Source organism: Sparus aurata, chromosome 17, assembly GCF_900880675.1.
Source record: "Sparus aurata chromosome 17, fSpaAur1.1, whole genome shotgun sequence".
NCBI classification, from domain to species: domain Eukaryota; kingdom Metazoa; phylum Chordata; class Actinopteri; order Spariformes; family Sparidae; genus Sparus; species Sparus aurata.
Window position 1 is genome coordinate 23,072,971 of NC_044203.1, and position 13,291 is coordinate 23,086,261.

The 13,291-nt window shown below is 42.2% G+C and overlaps 2 protein-coding genes across 2 annotated transcripts; both read left to right on the forward strand.

The window, feature by feature from the left end:
- The first annotated feature begins 1,596 nt into the window (after window positions 1–1,596).
- LOC115568000 (complexin-3-like) lies at window positions 1,597–5,601 on the forward strand. Its single transcript, XM_030394988.1, has 4 exons — window positions 1,597–1,896; window positions 2,151–2,499; window positions 4,039–4,126; window positions 4,336–5,601. The coding sequence occupies exons 2-4, from the start codon at window positions 2,258–2,260 to the stop codon at window positions 4,558–4,560; spliced, it is 555 nt and encodes a 184-aa protein (XP_030250848.1). The 5' UTR covers window positions 1,597–1,896; window positions 2,151–2,257; the 3' UTR covers window positions 4,561–5,601.
- Window positions 5,602–5,764: 163 nt separating this feature from the next.
- On the forward strand, window positions 5,765–13,275 carry cyp11c1 (cytochrome P450, family 11, subfamily C, polypeptide 1). Its single transcript, XM_030394987.1, has 9 exons — window positions 5,765–6,144; window positions 6,295–6,450; window positions 7,808–8,022; window positions 10,950–11,153; window positions 11,285–11,466; window positions 11,605–11,771; window positions 12,136–12,214; window positions 12,303–12,515; window positions 12,989–13,275. The coding sequence occupies exons 1-9, from the start codon at window positions 5,813–5,815 to the stop codon at window positions 13,097–13,099; spliced, it is 1,659 nt and encodes a 552-aa protein (XP_030250847.1). The 5' UTR covers window positions 5,765–5,812; the 3' UTR covers window positions 13,100–13,275.
- Window positions 13,276–13,291: the final 16 nt, after the last annotated feature.

A 13,291-nucleotide genomic window follows, 5' to 3' on the forward strand; every position in this document is an offset into this window, starting at 1 on the left:
CAGATACAGAACATGGATTCAAAAGCTGCAGGCAGATTGAAGCATTTATTAATCTCTTCATCAGAGCAGATGGGGGTCTCAAACAAAAAAAAAAATAGATGACATTAGTTGCAAGGGATCATGGGAGTTGTTGTGACCTAGGCAGAATCCACAATGCAATGTTTTAAAGTTTAATGGTTTCAGGTTTCAAGTTTGCAGACTTCACTCTCTAACATGTCATCCGAAGATTTCCCAGAAGTCATAGCAACAGGCGACCAAATGAAAACAACCTGTTCCCTAGAATCATTTATTTGAACATTGTTGGAAACATTCTGGATGATATAAGTACACAACTCAACAAAATATATATGACGTAGGTTGTTTTTAGACATTCTAATGCAGGAATGTTACATATTAGATCTTTAATAAACACTTCAAATGTCCAAATATTCGCTGACAACTACATTAAAGTTCCATTCGTCATTTACTGAAGGTTATACATGGTACTAATGCTAAATCAGGGGACTTAAAGTAAAGTTCTTTGAGTGTGTTTTGTTTCCTAGTTCGATCCTGTGATTACAGAAATATATCAGCAAACTGTGTTTTTTTTTACTACTGAAAAACAAAAGATAAACCAATTGATTAGTAAATTAAATACATTAATAGGGACCAAAATGATTAATAAAGAAGAACACATGGTCTCCTGAATGAAATGTTGTTCAGTTCATTTCATAATTGTATTTCAGACTCAAGGTCAAAATAAAGGACATTCCATAAAATAAATTACGCACAAAATCACAATAAAAGGACATAATTTAAAAATAATACACATTAGCATCTTTTAAAGAGACAGCTGTACCAAGAGGTATATTACCAAGGTGAACTAAATCAGGGCCTTAGCTTATCTGCTCAACATGCCATAGAAAGATGTCTTCTTTCTCGTGTCTTCTTTTTCAAGTTTGAACTAGAATAACATAAATCTGATCTGTCGTGTTTGTGTTTCAGTGGGTTATGTTAGATGAAGATCAAGATCTTTTCATTTATGGCATCAAAAACATGCTCTTCATCTTAAACGAAGCCTCAGCATTGACCTTTTTTAATTTGGCACAGAAATTGGGGGAGGATGGCCTTCATCATTACAATTTTTGCTGCTGTGTGGTCCAGTTTGGTCCACCGATCAATACTTTCCTCTTATCTCTGAATGACTCAGACGCTGCCGTCTCAGACCAGACTCTGTCCATCCAGCTGTCTCTTTGTTTCATTTCCTCTCTCTAAATCTGTGTTCATCTCTTCCACACTGATTATATTCATGAAATGAAGTCAGGATGTGTCGAAAGTTATATTTCGCGAGAAATGTGAGTTGCAGACCAGTACCTGCTACTTACCTCCCAATATATGTGCTCCAAAATAATTAAACAAGATACAGATCATGCAGTATTATAAAGGAACAACAGCGATGTCAGCATGTGCCACTCAACATGACATCAGCTAAAGTCTTTAAATCTCCGTCACAAACACGTGAGTCATCGGGTGCATTCCCTGCCACGGCTAAAGAGATTCCCCTCATTAAGTCTTTAAAGTGGTAATCTGTATAGGAGACTTGGGGGCTGCTGAAGAGTTGAGCGAGTCCGCAGGAGGGAAGCAGGAGAAGCAGAGGCTCAAACTTGGACTAGAAAACAGGGATTTTCTCCTTTGAGGGCCAGGGAGTGCAGGAGCAACATCTTATGGAGGACCTTCTGCTGCTTCTTGTTTGTTTTCTCTGATTTGATCTGAAGCTTTGGCCGATTGTCTGGGTGCTGTCGAAGCCATCTGGCTGGAGCTTTATTGGATTTTATGCTGTGATCCTTTGGCCAACTGTGGCCACTTGAACAGTTAGGAAAACGAGGACCTGGCCAACACGCCAAAACGAGATGAATAGTGAGTGTCTGATGTCTTTGAGCCTGACATACATCATTTATGTTCTTGTGTGGTTTCCATCTTTCTCTCTAAGTACTTCCCCCTTCCTCTAGATGACAAATGCCTCATCTGCATATGTAATCTGGTGTGTGTGCGTTCACTAAATCAGTGTGTCTGAGCCTTGTCTGAACGCCGTCCTTGTCCTTGTCCTGTCTCCACCTGAATTATTGCCACCACCAGGGGTGACACTGTGTGTTCTGACTTTGTCCTCTCAGAGAAACACAACATGAGCGAAGGAGAAAACCGTTCTATCCTCACACATCATCGGTCAGAGAAGTAGCGGCGTGATCATTCCCTCCCGTCCTGAGAGCTCCAGAGCATCATGGAGTCAGTGGTGAGAGTAAAGAAGTCGCTGAGGACTCCAGTCAGGAAGCTAACCAGCTGTGTGTCGGGGGTGAAGGAGAGGAGGCTGTGTGCCAAACCCAGGAACAGGAGGGGCAGAGGTGGAGGAGGAAGAGGAAGAGGAGGATGCAACAGGTCGGGGAGGACCCCCCCTCTCCGAACTGCTCACCCAAAAGAGCCATCTGTCATCTGCTCGTACCAGGCAGACCTGGAGAAGGAGAGGCAAGTGGAGGCATGATGTAGAAACACGACATGCAGTGGTGGAGGAAACATTCAAATCCTTTATTAAAGGTCCAGTGTGTAGGATTTATGGCGATCTATTGGCAGAAATATAATATTCATCAATATGTTTTCAATAGTTTACAATCACCTGAAAAAAATCAGCCGCTGAGGAAGACAACCGTTTTTAATGTGCAGCGTCTGGTTTCACTTTCAAAATAAACTACCTAGTTATAATAAGGTGTCAAAACCTCTTGGTTAGCTTAGGGGATAAAATCATTGTTTGGCTTAAAGAAGTACTGGCTTAAATGTATTACTAGGAACTTTTAACCGTCTAGCTAGCAAGACCTTACATGAAAAAGAAGTATGTATAGTTAGTATAGTTAGAGTGCTGAAGATGAGTAAATTAGTCTGTCAGCCTGAGAAAAGAAGCTGCTCTATAATCTGGTGATGCTGGTCGTCTTTTGTCCAATGTGCTCACCAGGATCAGGCTGACAGAAAGTAAAGGTTACTTAAAACAATCCCCGTTGATGATTGTCTTAGAGGGGATTCAAATTCTGCTCAGCCCATCAACCCTGACCTCCTCCCTACACGGACCTTCTGGCTCTTTACACTATATACAGTCTTTGCTCCCATCATTATCGTCCCCTGCTGGTACCGCATCTTCATATATGTGCAGGCTTTTCACACCTAGACAAGGCACTGTGCCACTCTAACATTGTCCTCAGGTGGATCGACAGTTCTATTACACAGGGTGAGATGAGGCGTATTTAGTTGGTTGCAATCTGCAACCACTAAATCCTACACACTGGTCATTTGAGTAAACTATAACTATCACTATACCCCGCAGTAAAAAATACTCTAATACAGGTAAAAATCCTGTATCTAATGTGTCACATTTTTTAAATTGCACTATTTTCATTGTATTAGATTAGTATTACTAATGAATAATTGTTAAAACAGCATTTTATAATTGGTGGTTGAAGCTCAAGCTACTTTTATGTAGTTGTTTACCATTAGGTAGTTTCATCTTTAACAAAATGTCATATCTTGTAAGATAATCACATGTTTTGTTTCTAAAATCTGCTGCTTCTATAGCTGTCAGATAAATATACAGCATTTGTAGTTAAATAGTGTATGTGTATGAAATGGAAATATATGAGAAGAAAATGTATTTTAATAGTCCTCATCAGTGAGAATGACGTGAAGATGGTGAAAATGGAAAAACTTCTCTTCTTAGATTAGTTTCGAATAAAGACAGAAATCCTGTCAAACTAACTGTATTAACGCAAATTTACCACATTTGTTGAAAACACTTTTCACAATGAAGCCAACACGTGCTCTGAATTCACATTGTGTTTAAATGTGATATTCTTCTTACGGTTGTGTCTGCAGCAGCTTTCATTTCCTTCCATCAGTGAAGGCAGCTGTAATGAGTCAAGCTCATTCAGGTCACCTGTGCTGAGGCAGAGATATTGCTTCTTTTTAATTCTGTTTTCTAATAAGTCAGGTGTATTTGTGTTTCGTCTGCTGTGTTTACAGAAAGCTGCGGGAAGCAATGAATGCTCAGAAGAATGCGGAGAGAGCAGCGATGAGATCTCACTTCAGGAGAAAATATCAGCTGTCTGAGGTCTGTCTGCAAAACATGCTACAGATTTGTTGCATAACATTTCTGTTATTCAGCTATTTTTTTGTATATAAATATTTCTCACTGTTTTTTTTCACAATTTCTCACAAGCCTGTATGTTGGCTTATCATGGGCATGGATAATGTAGACAAATACGTTGTCCTATGTCCAGTCTTTTAACCCTATTTCTTCTGTTTTTCCTTCACGCTCAGAGTACCAAGGACACCAACCATCTGAGGTCCATTGGAAGGAAGGTGTCGCTCCCCCACGAGCTGGCCAAGATCATTCATCCTGAAACCAAAAGCAAGGACAACAGCTTCAACCTGCTGACCGCCTTCCAAGGCCTCAGCTTCGGCACAGCGGCACTCACAGGGAAGAAACACAGCAAGACGTCCACTCCTACATCAGGAAGGAGGGACTCTTGTCAAGTCATGTGATCCATATGTGATCACAGGGCCGATCAATACACCGCCTTTTGATTGTGTTGGAGAAATTCAGGGAAAAAGCAGGAAAAAAATACCATCCAGATACCAGGGTTCAGAAGTAAAAGTACATAAATGCTGTCTGTCAGTGTTTTACAATTATATAAAACAATTCTTTTATGCACATTTTTAAGCTCATTTAACTTATTTATACACTTTGGGGTAGTTCAATCTTCAGCCATGTATAATATTCTATAAAATCATCATGTTTGTAGTGTCAGTTTTACTGCAATGCACAAGTTTTTAAATAGTTTATTTATTTCAGGAAGAAGGATAACTTTCTCAACTCAATAAAGGATGCATTATTGTTTATTTTATCAAAAAACGAAAACAAAATCTATATCAGTTAAAATCACCATATTTGACTGGACAGAAATAGGATGAGAGTTGGTGGTGTGAGAATTTGTAATCTGATCAGTAACTATAGTGACAGATAGTCAGTTCTATTAATGGCAACAGGTTTTCACATTGTGTCTATCCCTGTTCATATCTTCTTTTTGTTATATTCTAATTTTTGAACACTATTATTTTATAATATTGTGTGTCATGTAACCTAGAAGCTACTGTAGCTAGTCTCTTCTTACGGGGCTGTCACGTCTCTGTAAATGATTTAGATCCAGCTGGTGATCTAAACACAAGTAAGGAATCTCAGGGTAACACATTCACATTACATCACACACTCACTACATACATACATACATACATACATATATACTCATTTTCTTTGTGTGATTAGGAAGTTATTTTCTTTGTAAATAATCTCATATGTATCACATGTGTGTATACAAGCCAAATACTACCTGTACTGTAACTTAACTTCATTTTAGTTTCTTGTGATTACTGTCTTGTTTTTATTTAACTTATACTGATGTGTAAATAATCTCATGCTGCTGATCAAAGGTTTTTATACAACATGAAGCAAAAACCCAACAAATGAAGAAGTAGACACTTTATGGCTGTGACAAACACTTGTAATAAACACATCTTTGCACTTTTTTTGGCCTTTACATGGTGTGTGTGTTTTACTTCAGCCTGTTTTAATTCTCTTGAACTCTGATCTTCACAACCATAAATCATCACCTGCTATCAGTTTGTCAGAGTGTTAGAGCACATTCAAGGATATGAGGTTGGGAGGATGAAGGAGGGAAAAAATCAGCCCCGCAGAGACAACGAGGGGTGTCACAAGTCTGGATGAGACCGTTTGATCATGAGGAGCATGAACACCCGTGTGACCGTGGGCATCAGAGCACAGGGCACCTGTGGGTCCAGAAATCGGCTCTGTAGTGTCGCGCCACAGCGAGCTCTTTGCGTGACCGCAGCAGGGACGGTGGTGGATGGAAAGTTAGAGGGGAGGAAAGGAGCTGAGAGTGCAGGAGTCAGAAAGAGCGGTGTGGATGGACGGGTGAGGAGCTTTGACGAGATCCCTCACACAGGGAGGAACGGCTGGGTTAACCTGGTGAAGTTCTGGAGGGAGGATCGTTTCCGGCAGCTCCACAAGCACATGGAGAAGACCTTCAACACCCTTGGTCCCATTTACAGGTATGAGGACAATAGAGGAATTATGTCTTGAGTGTTTCGAAATATCCAAGAGCAATAAAAGTATACATACATATACATTAAGAGTCTTTGATCACTTCAATGCTTTCAAGTGTCACCATAGCCTTTCTGTGTGTATGTGTGTGTGTGAAGGGAGCACGTGGGCACCCAAAGCAGTGTGAACATCATGTTGCCATCTGACATCAGTGAGCTGTTTCGTTCAGAGGGCCTCCACCCCCGACGGATGACCCTGCAGCCCTGGGCAACACACAGAGAGACACGGCACCACAGCAAGGGAGTCTTCCTGAAGTCAGTACCAGCCATGTATATATATGAATGTGTAATGCTGATGTTGAAGAGACGTTATTAAGTTATTCAATGGGTTAAGTCATGATTGTGGTCAGTGTCAGGACAAGTAGTAGTGGACAAGAATAAGCAATTATTGTATGAATATAAATCAATGAAGTGTTCCCTTAAGTGATGGAAACAAGCTGTCTGGGTGTGTGCACGTAATCACTTGTTCCATCATCATCTCACTCTTTTAAGGGGGTCATTCAATCAGTTGTGGAAAGTATTCAGTAGAAGTCTTGTTACTGTAGCTTTATAAAGCTCTTACATGTAGAATATTGATGTGATTTGAGCATATTTAAACTTTTCTGAAGGGTATTAGGAGTAAAATCTGCAAAATCCAGCAAAAACTGCTCTAGCCAGCCAGTGGGGGACGGATTTCATTGCTTTATTCTACCTCTGGGAGGTTGCCAAAGGCTATAGTTATTTTTGAAACTGTGTTTCAATAAAGTTTGTAGACTCACATGAGACACTACTGAAAGTTTAAAAAGAAAAAAAAGGAAAATTAACTGATAAAATCATAGCCACAGAGACGGAGATATATTTTAGTCTCTCATATACGTTCAGCTGTTTTCACAAGCGTATCATGAGACTCATCACGATAAGTAAATTGACCTTTAATGGTTAGAATTAGTCTTGTGTCCTTTTGAAATCAATTGTTGGCTTACACCTTTGGGTTTCCTCTGCAAAATGTCTCTGAAAGAACAGCAGAGACATGAAGCAACTACAAAGAGGTGCACAACAACAACAAAGCAGCACAAAACAACTACAAAGGCTTAAAAGAACTACATATAGAAGCAAAACATCCATAAACAAAAACGCAACAACAAGGAAACATAAAACAACAACAGATATAAAATGACTACAAAGAGACACAAAGCAGCAACAAAGATACATAAAACAACTTCACAGATATGCAAAACAACCACAGAGACATATAATGACAAGAAAGAGTCATGAAACAACTACAAAGAGACACAAAACTGCTAAAAGGAGAATCAAAAAACCATAAAGAGATGCAAAGCAACCACAGAGACATTGGGGCACCTCGTTCTGTTTGGGGTGTGGAGCTTTTTCCATGTAGTCCATCTTAGGGTAGTGTCGCAGAATGGATGTGCAGGTTATTTAGGATCTAGGTTAAGGTGAGAGGAAACATAAACTAATACAGAAACAGACTTTGACACAGAATATCTTCTTTACATGAAATTCAGTAAATCAACAGCATATCTTCTTCAGACTCAGTTTCTCTGCTTCAAAGTGACTGAACTGAAGAGAAACAGATCGACTTTAATCCCGTCTCCAAATCTTCTCTCCACAGGAATGGTGAGGAATGGCGAGCTGACCGTCTACTGCTCAACAAAGAGGTGATGATGAGTGCCGCCGTGAAGCGCTTTCTCCCCCTGCTTGATGAGGTGGCGAGGGATTTCTGTCGAATGCTGCGGGCTAAAGTGGAGAGGGAGGGAAGAGGCGAGGAGGGGAGACGGAGCCTGACCATGGATCCCAGTCCTGACCTCTTCCGCTTTGCACTGGAAGGTTCGGAGGTCATCATCCCCAGTGTATTCTTATGTGTGATTCAACTGAAAGAAAGAAAGATAGATAGATAGATAGATAGATAGATAGATAGATAGATAGATAGATAGATAGATAGATAGATAGATAGATAGATAGATACTTTATTTATCCCAAGGGAAATTCAAGTGTCCAGTAGCATACAAGATACAAAACATACATTAGACATACATTAGACTATAATTAAAAACCCTAACCTTAAGAATATAATTAAGAATAGAATAAAAGATAAAATATAAAGTAATATATATATATATATAATATATTAAATTGAACAGTAGCTACAGTAAACAGTGCAAAATGGTAGACAGTGCAAATGAAAGTGAAACAGTGCAAATGGATGTGCAAACAGAGGTAGAAATTGTTCATTGTCTATTATCTATTGTCCTCCCTGCCTTTACTGAGAGCTGTTGTACAGTCTGATGGCCATGGGGAGGAAAAAGTTTTTGAGTCTGTTGGTGGAGCTGGACTGGGACAGCAGTCTGCCACTGAACACACTCCTCTGCCTGGTGAAGGTGTTGTGCAGAGGGTGGTGGGTGTTGTCCAGGGTCCTTCTTTCTGCCACTGTCACCAGAGAGTCCAGCTCTGTGCCCACAACTGAGGCAGCTCTCCTCACCAATCTGTCCAGTCGGCCGGTGTCTCTCTTCTTGCTGCTTCCTCCCCAGCAAACCACAGCTGGGCAAAGAGGACGCTGGCCACCACAGACCGGTAAAACATCTGCAGCAGTTTTTTGCAGATGTTGAAGGACCCCAGCCTTCTAAGGAATTACACACGGCTCTGCCCTTTCCTGTGTAAGGTGTCCATATTTGCTGTCCAGTCCAGCTTGTTGTCCAGCTGCAGCTCCAGATATTTGTAGGTCCTCCTGACTAGTATAAAGTAAGTCTAAAGTATGTATGGACCGTTTTATCCACACCGAGGCCACAGAATACTGGCTCATTTCTATCCAGGAAAGTATCCATCCCCCCTCTTAATGCTCATGTCTTCTTTTAAACCCGAAATGATTGAAGCACTGTGGGAGAGGGAGGGTATGGATAAAAAAATCATCTCTCTGTTCTGACAGCCTTTCATTCACCCCAACAATCAGCTCTTTTGGCTGAGTCACGAACGCTTACGTGGGCTGTGACGTCGCTGCACGTCAGACCACCTTTTTAAAATTGTTCAAAAGAAACTTTCCCCCTGCTAATATCTCCCTGCTCTTGCTCTGTCTGCTTTCAATTTAAAAAATTCTCACTTTATACCACAGCCAATCTTCATTTCAACCCGAGGCATATCTGTTGTTAACATATTTTACATGTAGGAGGTCAAGGAGAACATGCACCGTTAAAAATAGAAACACCAACAAAGACGATCAAAGCTGGCACATTCTTCCAGCAGGTCTGCTGCTTTCATGTGCCTATCTGCAACATGCCTCATTCACAAGTGTGAATGCTTGTGTGACTCAGCGTGCTCTACACATGCATGCATCTGTGTGTGAGTGTGTGTGTGTGTGTGTGTAAGAGGGAGCAAGAGTCGATAACTTTGAGTCATGCAGCTTTGCTTCTAATGCAACACAGCCCACGAAGCGATGTGCTAAGCCAGGGTAGGAATAGACTGCCAAGAAACTTTATTTCAGTCAGTGATGTGTACTTAATATAACACAAACAGGTCTGACAGGGGATGGATGTCTGGTGGAGGAGAGACGCTTCCTCTGAGACAACATATGCACTCAGAAAACAACATTTTCTTTCTGCGGATTTGAAAATACAGAATATTCTCTTGCTGTCACAGAGAGAAATGTCTAAAAAAACCTGGCTGTTTGGATTTTTTTTTTTTTTTTTTGGTAATCCTTCAAAGCATGAAAATATGAGCCAGGAAGTTTTAAGATCTACTTCAATAACTGTCAACCTGGAGTTCATTATTCAGTAACGCTTTTATTAGTTTAAGATGTTCTTGTTTTAAAGGATAAGTTCACTCAAAAAATGGAAAGTTTTGTGGTTCATTAAATACGTCTGGAGCTTTAGAGCAAAACAGTGCTATAACATTCTCCTAAACAAGTGCAGTAGATTGGGTCTTTTTTAAAAGTCTCCAGAAGCCAAGATTTGATTTTAAAATATATTATTTTGCACCCCTTTTAAGGCCGAAATCTTTACAGTAGCCGCCAAGCTAAAAGTGTTAATGTGCACCTGGCCTGAAGCTCGACCCAGTTTTGAGGTGTCAGGTAACTGCGGACATGTCCCAACCACTTTTGAAGTGGCCCAAGTATTTGTTAAAAATTACCAGAAATAGCCCATACCAAGTTATGTTAACTAACTATGAGAATGATAATGCTTTGCTCTCCACCAGCACCTGCTGGAAATGGCTGCTGCTGATTCCAGTGTGAAAATATGACAAACTTTTCAACCCAAGACCCAAAATGTACAGTAACATAAGTCAATGACACAGCTACAACATGCAGGATTATGTATTCATTCATTCATTAGACTTTTAGATGGACTGATTAGGTAGCCAGCTGGCTAGAGTACCCCAAGGCTTACATACATATTGAGATCAAGAGTTTTGAAAACAGTTATTAACATATGCAATTTAGGGCTTTATACCAATTGTAAATTTCTGGGCCTCCAGACACTTGGATTACACCTGACGAGCTGTATGGAGCCAATTTATTCTTTATCAGTTGTCCCCATCTACTCTAGGTGTTTAGGAGAACACTGTTTTCTTTGAAGCTCCAGAAATGTTTTGGGGACTATGAGACTTCCCCTTTCCATTGGCTTTGGGGTGAGTAGATAATGACTACATTTAAATTTTCGGGTGAATTTATACTTTAATCTTAAAGTTTCAAGATATTGTGTTGTGCTGGTTTGCTCAGCTTGAAACACCTCAGTCCCCCCCCCCCTCCTCTCTTCCGCCTGTAGCCAGCTGTCATGTGATCTACGGGGAGCGTATTGGTCTCTTCTCCTCATCTCCCTCCCTGGAGTCCCAGAAGTTCATCTGGGCCGTGGAGCGCATGCTGGCAACCACCCCTCCCCTCCTCTACCTGCCCCCCCGCCTGCTGCTCCGCATTGGCGCTCCCCTGTGGACTCAGCACGCCAGTGCATGGGACCACATCTTCACCCACGGTAGGAGGACTCCAAAGCCAGGGCATCATGGCTCACTTCACCTGGATATCTAGTTTATGTAACTCTCTCCAATCTATTTCAGTATTCACTACTCCCATCTCACCTGTCACCCTGTCCTGGTCTTCTTCCAGCGGAGGCGAGGATCCAGAGGGGGTACCAGCAACTGTCCTCTTCCCATGGTCGAGGGGCTGAGGCTGGGGCAGCTGGAGGCCGGTACACCGGGGTCCTGGGCCAACTCATGGAGAAAGGGCAGCTATCTTTGGACCTCATCAAAGCCAACATCACTGAGCTGATGGCCGGAGGCGTCGACACGGTGTGTGTGTGTGTGTGTGTGTGTGTGTGTGTGTGTGTGTGTGTGTGTGTGTGTGTGCTTGTATGTCTTCTCTGGCCTGTGTTCTTATACCTCACTTTAACTGATTCCCTGTCACCTCTCATCTCGTCCTCTCTGCAGACTGCCGTGCCCCTCCAGTTTGCTCTGTTTGAGCTGGGCCGTAACCCGAAGGTGCAGGAGAGGGTGAGGCAGCAGGTGAGGGTGTCATGGGCCCAGGCAGGTGGTGACCCTCAGAAAGCCCTGCAAGAGGCGCCGCTGCTGAAAGGCACAGTCAAGGAGATTCTCAGGTACAAAGAACTCAAGACACATCCACCTGCGTGTGGCCTGAATAAGGTATAATTCATTGTAAGCCCAGAAACTAACCAGTAATAACAGAGTGGCTTATTGCTGAGCTGAGGTGATGGATGTTAGAGGAGAAAATCCCCATTTGTCCATCAGATCAATAGCATATCATGAAAAGAAATCATCTCTGAACTCAGGAGCAGCTGCCTCAGAGTTAGTGTCCATCACAAGTTGTCTCATCAACAGACGCCACCCCTCAAAGACCTGAAATTAGAATTGATTACCAGTAATCCTGAGTTGCTGGCATTGACAATAAGTCAGAAGTCAATCCATGTGAATGTGTGTGTGTTTTCGGTGTTGTTCTGTCAGGTTATATCCTGTAGGAACCACAGTGCAGCGTTATCCAATCAAAGACATCGTTCTCCAGAATTATCACGTACCTGCTGGGGTGAGTTTGTTCTCTTATCTGCACACAAACACATCTGAGTGCATTCAGTGCTACGGCTGACTTTAGGGTTGCTCAACTCTCCCCTCAGACGATGGTCCAGGCTTGTCTTTACCCTCTGGGCAGGAGTGCAGAGGTGTTTGAGGACCCACTGAGCTTCAACCCCGAGCGATGGAGCAGCAGCAGAGAGGAGGGCCAGAGAGGAGACAGGACAGGGTTTCGCTCCCTGGCGTTCGGGTTCGGGGCAAGGCAGTGTGTCGGGAGGAGGATCGCCGAGAACGAGCTGCAGCTTCTGCTCATGCATGTGAGTGACAGCAGGCAAGAGAAAGAGGATGAAAGAGAGAGAGGGATGCGATGCAAGAAGAAAGTTAATTGCCTATGTTAGGTTTAGGCAATGCTAAGTTTGAAAAAGGTTAGGTTTAAGAAAGAGGCTAGGGACAGTTTAAGAAACAGAAAGTTGGGTTAAGGTCAGACAACCCAATGTTCAATGAGGTTTGTATCAGGAAAGAAAACTAGGGGCAGGTTGCGATCCAAAAAATGGGGTTGGGTTTGTCCAATTTAGTCGAATAGAAATACCCTCAAAAGTACCATGAATTGTACCTGAGCACAACCCTTGAGTTAATATATTTATTTTCCACCACAGCAGCTTAATATATCATGACTGTGATCCTCCTTAACATTCCCTCTCCTCCTTCTCTTCCACTCTGTCTTCACACCACCATCACCTCCTCCTCCCTCCTGCCTCCCTTTATCCTCCCTTCCTCCCTCTCCGTCTAGGTCCTGCTGAGCTTCCATCTCAGCGTGTCGTACACCGAGGACATCAGCACCACGTGCACCCTCATCCTCCAGCCCGAGACTCCGCCGAGGATCACTTTCAGCAAGCTCTGACGCACACTGAGAAAAGAGTCGTGCTTTCAACATCTTCACGCGTTTAATCGCACAATTCAGCCCGTGTCGATCTCCCAAACATAACCCCCAGATGATACTCTGTTGAGCTGTTATTGTGGCTTCCTCATTCAGAACAAGAATTCATAATGCTGATGAATAAAGGATCATTCCCTCCTCATGTTGTCTTCATTG

Excerpts from the sequence above, each read along its gene's own strand:
- LOC115568000 (XM_030394988.1), top strand. The coding sequence starts at position 2,258 with ATGGAGTCAGTGGTGAGAGTAAAGAAGTCGCTGAGGACTCCAGTCAGG. Across the intron at positions 2,500-4,038 it reads GCAGACCTGGAGAAGGAGAG|AAAGCTGCGGGAAGCAATGA; the intron begins GCAAGTGGAGGC and ends CTGTGTTTACAG. Across the intron at positions 4,127-4,335 it reads GAAAATATCAGCTGTCTGAG|AGTACCAAGGACACCAACCA; the intron begins GTCTGTCTGCAA and ends CTTCACGCTCAG.
- cyp11c1 (XM_030394987.1), top strand. The coding sequence starts at position 5,813 with ATGAGGAGCATGAACACCCGTGTGACCGTGGGCATCAGAGCACAGGGC. Across the intron at positions 6,451-7,807 it reads AGCAAGGGAGTCTTCCTGAA|GAATGGTGAGGAATGGCGAG; the intron begins GTCAGTACCAGC and ends TTCTCTCCACAG. Across the intron at positions 12,516-12,988 it reads TGCAGCTTCTGCTCATGCAT|GTCCTGCTGAGCTTCCATCT; the intron begins GTGAGTGACAGC and ends CTCTCCGTCTAG.